At 37.7% G+C, this 14,619-nt stretch overlaps 1 protein-coding gene across 3 annotated transcripts in view; it reads left to right on the top strand.

Moving 5' to 3' along the window:
- The window catches only part of LOC130920902 (endonuclease V-like), a 120,139-nt gene that overhangs the window by 16,678 nt on the left and 88,842 nt on the right, over positions 1 to 14,619 (top strand). For all 3 annotated transcript variants that reach the window (XM_057844432.1, XM_057844433.1, XM_057844431.1), the window contains exons 6-7: positions 2,612 to 2,680; positions 3,213 to 3,341. In XM_057844432.1, coding sequence (XP_057700415.1) covers positions 2,612 to 2,680; positions 3,213 to 3,341 — 198 coding nt within the window. The remainder of the gene's footprint in view (positions 1 to 2,611; positions 2,681 to 3,212; positions 3,342 to 14,619) is intronic.

The following is a 14,619-nucleotide window of genomic DNA, read 5'->3' on the forward strand; positions in this document are numbered from 1 at the left end:
TAGGCTAATGTCCCTATTGTTGAAAGCACAAAAGTGTGTAATGAACAACTAGCACATTTATATTTTGCATTTTGTTTTCTTACTGTACCGAAAATGAACTGAACCGTGACCTCAAAACCGAGGTACGTACCGAACCGAGATTTTTGTGTACCGTTACACCCCTAGCCTTTTCCCAAAAAGCTCTACTTTTGTCTTATCTGACCAGAGAACATTCTTTCAAAACGTTTTTGGCTTTCTCAGGCAAGTTTTGGCAAACTCCAGCCTGGCTTTTTTATGTCTCTGGGTCAGAAGTGGGGTCTTCCAGGGTATCCTACCATAGAGTCCCTTTTCATTCAGATGTCGACGGATAGTACGGGTTGACACTGTTGTACCCTTGGACTGCAGGACAGCTTGAACTTGTTTGGATGTTAGTCAAGGTTCTTTATCCACCATCCGCACAATCTTTCGTTGAAATCTATCATCAAGTTTTCTTTTCTGTCCACATCTAGGGAGGTTAGCCACAGTGCCATGGGCTTTACACTTATTGATGACACTGCGCACGGTAGACACAGGAACATTCAGGTCTTTGGAGATGGACTTGTAGCCTTGAGATTTCCCACGCTTTCTCACAATTTTGCTTCTGAAGTCCTCAGACAGTTCTTTGGTGTTTCTTTTCTCCGTGCTCAGTGTGGTACAAACAAGGACACAGGACAGAGACTGAGTCAACTTTGATCCATTTTAACTGGGTCCGGCCCATTTTGGGAGTTTTGTGTAAAATCTAAAATGAAGAATTCTTGTGGCATTAATTGTGATGAGAAGTATTGTTCAGATTTATAACTTTCTAGGGACATCACTGGGATTAAATCTTTTAATTGGAAAACTCAAGGCGTGACCATTAAAAACTCCAATGTTTCCCATTCTCTTAAAAAATTACTGGTATGCTATTGAGGATGTGCTTATTTGTGACATCCGTTGCCTTTATCCATGCTTTACTTTGCACTCCCCTCACAGTACGTAAGGAAAAAAAAAACAGACATCCCCTGATTCACGCAGAGATCAGTAGCCCCCTTTAACCTCCCTCTCTCCTTGTTCCCTTCTCTTTGCTTTTATGAGTCACACATGAGTGGACACCCCATCCATCATGGAAGCTCCATTCAAAATTCTGGCTCAAAATGCACAGTACACCGACCAACATCTTTCCACATCATCATATCTGACATCATATGTTCTTTCTTATTAGGAACAAATTGTTGAGGTGGCCTCAAGAAAAATTATAGGTGTTAAAAAAATTTCTTAAAATTTCAGCCTAATTTTGGACTTGTTTTTTCATGTTAGTAGATTTGATTCAGACAGAATAACTGAAAAATGCATGTCATGTTTTATGCAATAGCACACTTGTCCCTTTTATGTAACCATGACAACGAAACCAGATGGTTCCTTGAATTCGTTTTAGAATGTGAACCTTTCCAATAATCAGAAATGCTCACACATTTCACTGTTTGTCTTTGAAGTTGTTTCGTACAGCATGGACCAAGACGAAATAGGTATTTGTCTATGAGTTCTGTGGCTCTCATGCATTTAACCAACCTTCACAGAATAAATGATTTTGCTTTGTTTGGTTTGTGTACCATCCTTTCAGTTGATCATTCAAAGAATATGTTTTACTGAAAACTATTGTAATATTAAGGAGCATATCCCCTTTATGAAGAAAACACCCAATCTTCTCTTTTTTAAAGACGTATCGTAAAGATGTTAGTTTCAAAACCTTCATACATTGAAATGAGACAAGAGAACAAAAATTAGTAAATTTCTAGAGAATTTAGTCAATGGGGCCAACTTAGCATGCCAATAAAAATGATGCAGAACTACGAACAGATCCAACATAGTCAAATAAATTTAAAATGCTGATCATTATTCCAAAACACCCATGCGGCCAAAACAGTCTCACCAAAAAACTACCGAAATTCATTTTCCTTCTGCAGGATCTATTTTTCTAGATGCGTGATACGACGACAATAGAGAGGAGTGCTTCGGCCACTCGTGCTCACGCTGCATTTGAGTAAAATGGGAAGACTTATCCCGCTCGGAGGGTACAAGTTGCAACCTCAAAGCGTTCCAAGCGAATGTAAACAGCAAAGATGGCTGATCGCGACAAGTTGTTTTTTATTTTGGCCATCAAAAGACATTTTGACCTCCAGCAAACCTGCTTTCTCGTAAACTATCAAATAGTGGAGGCGTTCCAATGGTATTTTTCCGGATCGGAGGTTGCAGAGCTTCTGGATTACAAATTTTGCTGTTAATTCTGCAATTATTGACATGCAGTGGTAAGTTTAATAACTTTATCCTGAAAACATAGCCAACACTACTGATTGCATGGGTCATTGATGATTTTCATGTGTGAATATGTTGTTTTTTATTGGCATGCAAAATCGGCCCAATTGACTCGCACTAGCTTAGCCACTCCGGAGCCCTGAAACTAACAAATAACCAACAAACTACATGGAATTTGTTGAAATCAACTCCACCGACTACCCTCACTAACTCGAAGATTAGGCTTGATGTCAAAAATTCTGAACTTCCCCTTTAATATCTGTGTATGTTTCTTACTTGTGTATTTTTCTTTGCTTTGTAGATATCAGCACTACAGAAAGAAGGTGACAGCTTTCCACTTATAGCAACCTCTGGCAAAGTGCTTGGAAAGGTGCGGAGGACAGTTTCATCCATCCATCCATCCATTCATTCTTTCATTCATTAGTTCTCAGTTCTAAGTTTACATATATGTACTGAAAATGTGTAACAAAACTTACCTGGCTGTTAAAGTGCAGGAAAAAGTAAAACTATATATATATGCGGAAAACACTCAGGTGACTTGAAGTTCTGCTCTGAGACCCCCAATTTGGCCAAATTTCAAAATTGTCCGATATGCATGTGTGATAAATCATTGGAAAGCATGCAATCTCAATTTTCTGGGGAAGAAACATTTTGAACAGGAGGGCATTTAAAAAAAAAAAAAAATTTAAATAGCAAAACCCTTACTGGAGGTGAGAACACGCGAGAGCAGAATTAAAGACGCCATGATTTTAACGAGATATTATCGTGTAATGGGTTTTCCCATTGGCAGTGTGTGTATATTCCCATTGGCAGTGTGTGTATATATGTACATATATATGTATATATATATATGTGTATGTATTTTTTTCAACCCATTGACATCAACTCAACTCTTCATGCAGGCATTACGTACCTCAGACAAGAGCACTAAGCCAGTCTATGTGTCAGTTGGCCACAAGATCAGTCTGGATACAGCTGTAAAACTCACACACTCCTGCAGCCGATTCAGAGTTCCAGAGCCAATTAGACAGGTACGAAAGATTAAAAATATGTTGGTCTTACCTGTTTAATGTGATTTTTTTTTTTTTTTTTTTTTTTTAATGTGAGCGATGACTTAGCCTGGGAAGTTTCAAACACACATTCCCATACCAAACTGAATCTGAAAAATAAAATAGGATTTGTTTATGATACAAATTCCTAAGGTATGTACTCGAAATCAGTGTTCAAAGAACACCAAGCAAACAAAACATGAATTTCACAATATATCTTTGTGAAAATTAACTGTTGCTTTCACTTTGGCATGTGGCACTCTTATATAATTTTCACAACAATATGTGGCCATTTTCTATGAACTCAATGTGTTTCTGCTCATATTGTCATTTAATATGCATTCCTAATGATTTTATTTACAGTGGGGAGAACAAGTATTTGATACACTGCCAATGGGTTTTCCCATTGACTGTGTATCAAATACTTGTTCTCCCCACTGTAGGTTTATTCTTTTCGTCAGTGTCCAAATATGTGCTGTTATTTCAAAACATTTGGAATAAAGGGATCCTAAAACCCTATCAAAGGTCATTCTCATGTTTATAAGGTGCCGTATGCAACGGTTTGCAGCATCTGCTGGCATCCATGTCACACACATCATGTCCTATCTACCTGATGTTCATACAGTACATATGGTTAGCCTTCTGAAATCAGTCTGCCAGAACCTTTTCAAGTGGATGGGCTGTCTGATGTCAAAGTGACGCTGAATCTATTCCCAAGTTAAAAAAAAAAAAAAAAAAACTTAAAAAACGAGTGTGTATTCTGTCATTGCACCTTTGCAGCACATGCACAGTAAATGGCTTTGTTTTGTGCTGTGTTGCACCCTGCTGAATGTAGTGGAAAAGGATTTTATGGACGGAAGGGCTCACACAAGCACGCACACACACCCCGCGTGTGTCTTGACTTGTGTTGAACCCTTGAGACAGTGGCGCAAAGGTCTGTTGATGCCCTCGGGCAACTGGGGTTGACGAGAACTAGTAATTTTCATTCATGGAGGCTGGCGGGGAGACTGGAAGACTGACTCACTTGAACCCCTGGGTTCAGTCGAAAACAGGTTAAAGAACCACTGTATTAACAATTGTTTTTTCCTCTGAAACTTTTCTTCTGATGTATCCACGTTTTACCTAGAATTGCTTGGTCTATTTGCCAAGTGACAGAAATTGTGATGCATATTTTAAGCGAACAAAAAATTGAAATGTTTTCTTTTAATGGTACAAGATCACCATCATCTTAAAATTCAGTCACATTTGAAAAACCTCTGAATTAAAATGAAATAAATTTGAATTGATTTGTTTAGAAAAGACAGAGACCCACCAAGGTACTAAATAGAAAAGAGTAATTACATGACATCTTTGAGTATACCAATACCATAATTTTGGGACTATCAGGCGCTACTTTTCCCCCTCATTTTGAATCCTGCGGCTAATAGTCCACTGCGGCTTATTTGTTGATTTATTTGGGTTAATAGGCAACACTTTATTTGACAGCGGCGTCATAACACTGCTATAAGACCATCATAATTATGACATGACACTATCATGGGCATAAATTAATGCTTATGACAGATGTCATTCAGTGTCATCCAGCAAATTATGTCACTAACTCCATTTATGTCTGGCTCAGATCTTTTACATCCATTCAAAAGTTAAGATAATTTGCCGGATGACACAAAATGACATTCGCCATAAGCATTCATTAATGCTCATGGCAGTGCCATGTCATAATTATGATGGTCTTATGACAGTCTTATGGTGTCACTGTCAAATAAAGTGTTACTAAATACCATAACCAGCAATTAATGAAACAACTGGAACAGTAACCGAAGGAATAATTAGCACAGAACATGAATTTTGATTGCTATTTACATCTGTAGCGCTGCGATGCATGCTAGGAAGCATGATGGATGACAGCAGTTTTGAAAGCAGGTGGCAGCAGATGTTGACTGTCTCCTCCAAGGAAGCAGTGAAGGCCAAATGAAGCTTCTTGAAGCAATGAAGCTTTGCAGCCAATTTTTTCAAAGCTTCATGGTAGTTCATTTGGTCTTATGACAGTCTTATGATGCCACTGTCAAAAAAAGTGTTACCGCTTAATATCTTTTGGTGTAAATATCCCATAATACAGTGAGGGCAGCGGCGGCTTGCAGACCAGTGCGGTTTATTTATGAACAAATGCCGTATTCTTGTCAAATTTGGTGGGCGGCGGCTTATAGTCAGGTGCGCCTTATAGTCCGAAATTTACGGTACTTTTAAAACTGCCAATTGGATGGATAAAAGAAAAGGCAGGGTAGAAATGAGGGTTGCGGCTAATAAGGTAGAAGAGGCAAAGTAAGACAGGATTTAAATGCACCAAAGGACAAGCAAAAAATGAAAGCAGAAAAAAAACATACTCCCATGCAACTAATTTGGATTCAATGACCATTTTTAATCTGCTCCAGATGATTCATATTTTTACTAATTTAACTTTTCAAGGCTTTTGACTCATAAAAACTACCTTGGTAATCCATCATGTAAAGTTTCAAACTAACATTCCAGTCCTCTGATGGACTAAACAAGCTGATTATTGCCACTTGCCATATTACAAACGGACTATTTGCTTTATAGCACCGTTCTTTTTTTCTGTCCTTTGTTTGTTGTCGTTGTTGTTAAAAAAACTTTATTTTGCCAACTCTGTTTTTAGTGACCACCAAATGCAATTTTATGATTATACATTTGATAATCAGAGATACAGAAGGAGATAAATAGCTGCCCGATGGTGGCGATTAAGATTATTGCCCTAATTGTCATTGGGCTACATCTCAATTATTACACATCTCCACTGTGTATTTAATTGGAATATTCCAGCTGCTGATGACTCTTAACAAGATATGCGAGTACTGAGTATTACTGTTTGTTTGACATCTCTCATGAGAGCATTCAAATAAGATATTGCATTGACATCATCAGGACTTATTAAAACACCCACGTTTTTTGGTAGGAGGCCCAAACATGTTTTGTTGACCCGAATTGATCCCTCAATTTCTATTATACCTTTGTCCTACTGGCTCCACTAGGCTGTGCTGTGTTTCCACACATAACAACATCACTTTTACTTCCCACTGCAATGAAATCTCACTTTCGCCACAGGTTTTAAAAGCAGCTAACCCAGTCTTGCTTGTATGTGTGTTCATTTCATCAAAATGTAACTGTGACTTTTTTTTTTTTTTACCTGGTGGGAGGAAATTGGAGGCGTAAGAACAGCAACAGTTAGTGCATGTGAACCTTCTGTGCACTCTACTGATAATGTTTTTTTTATTTAGTTTATTCATTTATATTTAAAATTTTTAAACCCTGCCTCCAATTTTTTCTCCTTTGTAAGTTTTCAATTGACACCTCTGTGTCACAAACGTTCAGTATTGTATTTATCACTGACAACACTTTATCATTTTTGTGATTATTTTATTAGACACCACACGTGACTTATAAATGGTTGCTTCAAAAGACGTTGGTCAGACAAAGAATCGGAGACAGCTTTCGTCTTTTGTGTTTAGCCACTAGTTAATCACATGAACTGCATATTCAGTGTCATGTAGGGTTGTGCACAATCGCCTGGATTGAATGTATGCATGCAGATTCTTAAGTGTATTATGACAGACTCAGTGCTGTGGTTTTGTCGATGTTGTTACACACCAACATTAGCATCACTATTTGTATCATGACTCTTGATCATCCAACAGAATCCTTGCTATCTTTTAGTTTTAGAGCAACAATCAGTGGCATTTAGCTGTAGATGTCCATCAGAATGGCTCATACTGACTGAGAAATATTCGCCAAGCACTCTTGTAAAAGTGCAGTGTGTCTGGTTACTTATCAGGGCATTTCTGTTTTCAATTGCATTCAGACCTTGATTCAGGGTGAGTTAAGGGGCAGTTTATTATCATCTTTTCCTGAAGCAAGTCTTTAGCTGAGATAGATGTGCAGGAGTACCTTTGATTTTGAAATTCATTTTTAGTTTTTTTTTTCTTGCAGAAAGCCATGATGTTTTGTGTCAGAACTGACTGGTTTCTGAAGTGAGTCACACATTCCACTAAGAGATGCAAGACTCTAATTATTAAAATAATCTACAGTTGTAAGTTTTGTTACATAAATTTTGTCTTCAAGATGTCCCAGTTCCAATTACAAGCAGTGGCGCCACCAGGGGGTGGCCAGGGGTGGCCCTATCCACCACTATAAATTGGTTGGCCACCCCACTTGCCAGTATATCGTTAGATTATTGTAGCATCAGTTATGCATTTCATCCCAAATGAATGCATTCATTTTGTTTTGTTAAATGTAGAGCTGTCAAATTTATCGCGTTAACAGGCGGTAATTATTTCTTTAAAATTAATAACGTGAAAATATTTATCGCAATTAACGCATTCGCAGTACGACACATTCACGCATTGCCGCAAACAGCCTACAATGGCGTCATTTTGCTTCTATACAGAGATAAGAGACAGTGTCAAGTGAGTGGAGTAGATAAAAGCATTCATTGGGTCCGTGCTTTTAATTGGCAAAAGCTTTGTCATCTCTCCCACAGCAACTATAAATATTGTGGGAAGCGACATGGGGAAGAATGACAGGAGTTGATCTTTTTCTTAACACCCTGTAGTGTACCCAAAGCAGAGAAGATATAGCATTTGCAGCCCCCACACACAGTCATGGTTGCACCACTTCCCATCATGCAATTGGGCAGAACAGTTAAGTCGCTACAGTATCATTTACTGAAAGCTCAACAAATACACTAGATGGCAATATTTAGTCACAATATACAAACTCACATTTATCCTTTAAGAATTACAAGTCTTTCTATCCGTGGATCCCTTTCACAGAAAGAATGTTAATAATGTTAATGCCATCTTGTGGATTTATTGTTATAATAAACAAATACAGTACTTATGTACAGTATGTTGAATGTATATGTCTGTCTTGTCTTATCTTTCCATTCCAACAATAATTTACAGAAAAATATGGCATATTTTAGAGATGGTTTGAATTGAGATTAATTACAATTAATTTTTAAGCTGTGATTAACTTGATTAAAAATTTTAATCGTTTGACAGTCCTAGTTAAATGTACACCTTATGCCTAATATATACATAGCACAATAAAACAGAATTGTTGTGGAACTCAAAATGTTGACTGGACAGTTACGGACTATGCACATTAAATCATTAGTAACATCAAATATTACACAATACAACAAAGTATATCAGTAGTCGTGTCCTTAAGTCTTTCTGATAGTTTTCCCCTGACCTTTTTACTGCAATAATATAATGAAAACCTGAAATTATGGCTTTTAGTTTTGGCCACCCCAAGATTTTAAGTGGCCCCATCTGGCCACCCCTATGAAAAATTTCTGGAGGCGCCACTGATAACATGATCGGAAATTGGGCCGATCATGTCATTTTCACAGGATCGGAATCGGATGGAAAAGGTCGGGCTTTATTTGTGTATTTTTAGAAGTGCTGGTGATTTATTGACCTTTTAAGATATTTTGTTTACTGTAATAAGTGGAATCGCCAATATTTTATTTTCTATTCAAATAGATTTATATGAGACAGAAAGCTCAAACGTCATTTGTTTGGGCGGCCCAGGCTCAGTTGGTAGCTCGAATTGCGGGTCAGCGGTTCAATTCCTGGCTGCCCACTGTGGAAGTGCCCTTGGGCAAGTCACTGAACCCTAATTTGCCCCCAATGGGTTGGCAGCGCCTTGCATGGCAGCAGCATAATTAGCATGTGCTTTGGGCATGGTAACCATGTAGATACCATTTTGCAAATTTTGTGCTGCATGACTGCAAAAAAAAATAATAAAATAACAATGTTTAAACACCCTTTTTTTGTAGTTATCATGTGGGGATAGTTTCATGAAATTTACTGTATATATACTGTATATGTGGATGCAGTGACTGACTGGCAACCAGTTCAGGGAATAGCAGCCTCCTACCCAGTGTTGGCTGGGATAGGCTCCAGCACCCCGTGACCTTCGTGAGAATTAGTGGTTCAGAAGATGAGGCAGAAAAAACTCAGGTGACTTGAAGTTCCACTCTGAGACCCCCAATTTAGCCAACTTTCAAAATTGTCTGATATGCATGTGTGATACAAAGCTTAAAATCTCCATTTTCTGGGGGAAGAAAAATTTTGAACCGGAGGGCATTTAAAAAAAAACGTTTTTTTTTTTAAAAGCAAAACCCTATCTGGAGGTGAGAGCACGCGAGAGCAGAATTACAGACGCCATGACTTTAACGAGATATTATCACGTACTTACCTTGTTTTGATCTAAAAACTTAATGTAGAATGTATCATCACTGAGTGTCAAGACACAGCTGTGAATGGCCACAGCTGGATTTTTTGGGGATTTTATGGGTGAAACATGGTCATAAAACAAGGGTTGCGATGCAGAAATCGCAGACATCAAGGAGTGGTTGAGATTTTCTTTTTCATATATTTACCTTTTTAAAAGTTTTTTTTTTTTTTTTTCTTTGTTTGGATTGTTTATTTATTATCTAACATATCGGAGAAAATGCGATAGTAACAAAAACATACAATTAAACGAAAGTTATGAGGTGGATATCCGTGACTTTTTTACAGATGCCATTTTTTTTCATTGTGACATAATTTGTAAAGTTTAAAGTATGTGAGTGAACTATTTTTTAAAGCCGTTTTTTTATTTTTTATTTTAACGAAATATGAGACATCAATTAATGATTCTAAGCTAAAAACGACAGACATTTTGAATAATAAATATCATTAATTACCTTCGTTTTATAGCTGCGTTGAAACAAAAGCGTGTGCGCGACGTCTGTAAACGGGGGTTTTAAGGGTAAAACGGACAAATTAAAAATAGTTCGGGGGCTTCACGGGCCATGAATCTGCTATGGCAGCATGTAGACATATTGTTCTATCAAACACAACAGTTGTTTTGGCTTAAAATACAGCAGTTTCTATTAAAGAGGAGTGCAAGAGCAGAAACGGCTTTTTCAGTCTTGTCTGTGTTTTCCGCCACGAATGAATGGAATATTTAGATGTGTTTTTTTCCCCGAGGTATAGGATTTTGACTTGTTCTCGGAAGATTCTCAAAATCCCTATTGTGACATCCCTATTATGTCTTGCTATTACTGCATTGCTCTAATTTTGATAGAGCAAAATGAAGTTGTTGATCCATACACCCAATGATTTTAAATGAAAATAATTGAAATTGTCAGGGGTGCCCAAACATTTTAATACCACTGTGCGAGTTTCATCACTCTGCACACAAGTAAAATCAAATCCTTCTGTCTCTCAACTCATATCGCAGCCAAACATCCCCCTGTACATTCAGACCAACAAGAGAATGGAAGAAAAAAAAAGATGAAAGGAAAAATGACATCATGGTGAAACCCTGCAGAGAAGGTTGGGTGAATTCACACTGCAGCAGAATCTCTACCACACCTTTAGATTCTAACACTCATCTCTATCTCACGTTTCTAACAATAAAGCCCGAGAGAAAATAAACGGAAGAGGAGGATGGTCATGCAGTCCTTTTTTGTTCCCCCCCCCCCCCCCCCCCCTTCACAAACCTAAGTTTGTGCAATGACGGACAGTAGACGCTTCAGAAGCTTGAGTATGAGCTGATAATTTTTTATCATTTCATAAATGCAAGTTACTAATCAAATATGATGTGATTTTGATCAGTGTATTTGGTTTTAAAGTACAGGAATTATTTTATTTTCATTAACCCTAATGGATGAAACGTGTCTGCTTTCCATACTGTTAAATTTATTTCACTAGAAGCTGTGTGAAATTTTATGTGAATGCTTCCATACTACATCACCTGGCCAAACAGATCAGTTTTTTTTTTTTTTAATTTAACTTTATTTGTTTAAATTTCAGTTTGTTTCTACTATATTTGGATGACAATAACATGACCATTTCTTTATATTATATTTTCTGGATACTGAGAAATGGGAATGGAATGAAACATGTAAATTTTACAATTAGTGGTTGGCCCAGGGTGCTTTTGAAGAAATCGCGGCATTTCTCTTGGCATCAGGGAACAATCCTCATATGCAAAAATGCCCCCCGGGGGCTGTGAGGAACGAGCGATGACATAATCATTGTTTGATTAGTTATTTATAAAGAACTGGCTTGTAATGTCATAACCGCAATCCTGCAGGCATGTCATTGCATTACTCTGTTTCAGCTTGCATTTGATCTTGCAGAAAAAGTTGAATATTTTGCAACAGATCAAGTGTTTTGGTTCCTCCCAGGACTTTTTAAAATTGCATTATTAGCATCCCATAATCTTCCGGATTTCATACATTTTTCATAAGCATATTTTACAATCCGGATAGTATGATACACACGATCTGCACAATATAGTATATGTTCGTTTTAAAATCATACCTTTGATCTTCCGAAAACCATTAGAGAGCATTATGCCATATCACTAACAGCATCGATGCCGTTATTAATCGATCTTTGAGGGCTTGCTCCACGCGCTTCCTGATTTAAAATCTGTACATGAATTGAGTGACAAGTGGCGCACTCTTGAATGGATGATAAAACCCTGCATAAAATAGTAATCCATACAGGTAACTACCATAAACATATGTTCCTGGGTTCATGGTAGTCCTTTGGTGTGCTGAAACCAATTCAACCTTTCATCTACTGGTAATGGGACTCTTAGGGGCTATTTAAGATACACAGTAACATCATATTTCCAGGTCCTCCCACCACTGTCTGAGTGCATTGCACTAAGTACATCTTTAATTATACATCCTGCCGCCTGACAGTATTCACCTATTATCTCACCGTTTGGCTGGATAGTTGAAATGCCGGAAAATGTGTTTTACTTGGGTTGTCTTGCTGCCTCTAAACACAATTGTTCAACAGATCCACTCACACGAAGAAAAAGGCTTCTTTGCAATACGCTTTTTTGGATATTGGCTTTGTACAACCTCCCAGCTAAGAAGCAATTAGTGTGCCTCCATCTTGGGTTTCATGCAGCCCGGGTGTCAGGCAGAGACAGGAAATGTAAAAGCAGCTGCACTGCCAGATTGCAAAAGCAGATGGAATTTTAATGTGAGTGATAGGCAATGGGAAGCCTACATGAACGGAATGAAAGCGGAAGGAGGAAAAATGCAACATGCTTGTTTTGGGACGAACAGTTTTCGTGTGTGCGTGTTGTGAATATATATTCAAGTTCAGAATGCATTTCATCTAAGAATTGAGCGTTGTCTATTACTTTCCCCCCGTGGCCACTTCGACCAGCAGATTCAAGAATGGGCTCAGCATCTTGCAGAATGTGTGCACCTCTATCTCATCATTAATGGCTTGTCTCTGTGTGTTGTATCGGTTGTTCACTTTGTTGACTCGCCGCTTTTTCCGAACCACTCCTACACCTTCATCTCTGACTTATACTAATTCATCCTCTGTTCACATTGATGTTTTTTTATTCATCCATCTAGTCACCTCCATCCATCTTTTCATCGCCTTCTTTTTCTGTGACTTTCTGAATAATTCAGAGCCGCATAGCTTGCATATTTTGGATTGTGCTCTCACCTCTGCAGTTCTACAAACAGCCAATACTGCCAGATATGCACACATTCCTTCAACACACAAAAAACGTAGAATTTGTGAGACAACAGAAACTTAAAAACAAGGAGAAGAATCACTCTGAATGTGACGATAAGGTTATTGCTGTGAAATTAATGCAAGGATAATCTTGCACTTATCAATGGGACTTTTCAGCATTGTTCTTTTCTCTTGAATCCCAGCATTAATTTAGCTCCCATCTATCACCCATCATCCTAATGTCTTACTTTATTCAGTTTATCGTACCATTATATTGTCATGTTTGATTCAAAACGCCACTTGGAAGTGTCTTTACTGTACTGTTTGTGATTTCATGGACCAGTCTACTCTCATTTGTAACAGTCACCTGCAGGGAGTTATTTCTTGCTTGTGTTTGTTTTGTCTGCAGGTGTGCACAATTCCTCAAAAAGTTATGAACAGTTTGAACACAATTTTGTGCTTAGCTGGGCCACGGTGCTAGGAAGACAATTAGATTTCAAGGTGCACCACTTGACACATTGATCTTTACAAAGAATTGTTAGTAAGATGCATTTTACTACGAGGTAAACGCTTTCTCACAGACCCATACACGGACATGCAGTATATAAATAAACATTAGTAGAAGGAGCATTTTTAAAGTGATGTCTGAAACCTAGTAATAAATAAATATGCCAGATATTAGGATGGTGAACTACCATTTATCACAGGAGCTGTTTCAGATGCTCCTTCAACAAATATCCAATATTGAGAGAAAAGTATATATAGATTTATGGAATATTTTGTAATATCGTCTACAACCAATACAGTGTACCCATATTCTGAATGAGTTAATATGATTGATAGACTGCTCCCACATTCTTTAAATATATAAACTGATTAAAACCACAAAGGTTTATTAGAACTTTTATTCTTAACACATTGTAAGCAGACATGAACACAAAAAAAGATACAGCAAACAAAAAAAAATTATAGGATTGTTATGAACAGTATGTATCGTAATATCTGATGGTGAAAGATGTCAAATCTATTTGAACTGGGATGGCTTGCAACCCAGTGTAATGCCACCAGTGTTGTCACAGATTACTGTGAAAAAAAAAAAAAAAGTAATCTAATTACTGATTATGCCTAAAAAAGTAATCTAGTTTCTTTACTGATTACTTCATTATCAAAGTAACTAAGTTACTTTAAAAATAATGTATTAGTTACTTTTTACCATTATTTCTCCCCTCAACATAAGAATGTCAACAGAAAAATGTCATCGCATGTAACTGACTTTCCGATAATTGAATTTAAAGGGGAAGATCAGAATTTTTCACGTAAAGCTTAGTTTTCGAGTCAGCGAGGTTTAATTAGTCGATGGAGTTGATTTCAACCACCATTGACTCGCGCTAGCTTTGCCCATCCGGAGCTCTGAAACTAACAAATCACTGACACCATTGACTCGCGCTAGCTTTGCCCATCCGGAGCTCTGAAACTAACAAATCACTGACAAACTACATGGAATTTGTTGAAATCAACTCCACCGACTAAATAAACCCCGCCAACTCGGAGATTAAGCCTAATGTCAAAAGTTCTGAATTTGGGATTAGGGTTGACAGCATATCAGTGCCAATGTAAAACAATGCAAATCAACTGCACAATAATCAACAACACACAAATGAATTGCACAGTGCAATAAGCACAAAGGTGGGGGC

Source organism: Corythoichthys intestinalis, chromosome 8 (genome assembly GCF_030265065.1).
Source record: "Corythoichthys intestinalis isolate RoL2023-P3 chromosome 8, ASM3026506v1, whole genome shotgun sequence".
In the NCBI taxonomy this organism is placed as follows: domain Eukaryota; kingdom Metazoa; phylum Chordata; class Actinopteri; order Syngnathiformes; family Syngnathidae; genus Corythoichthys; species Corythoichthys intestinalis.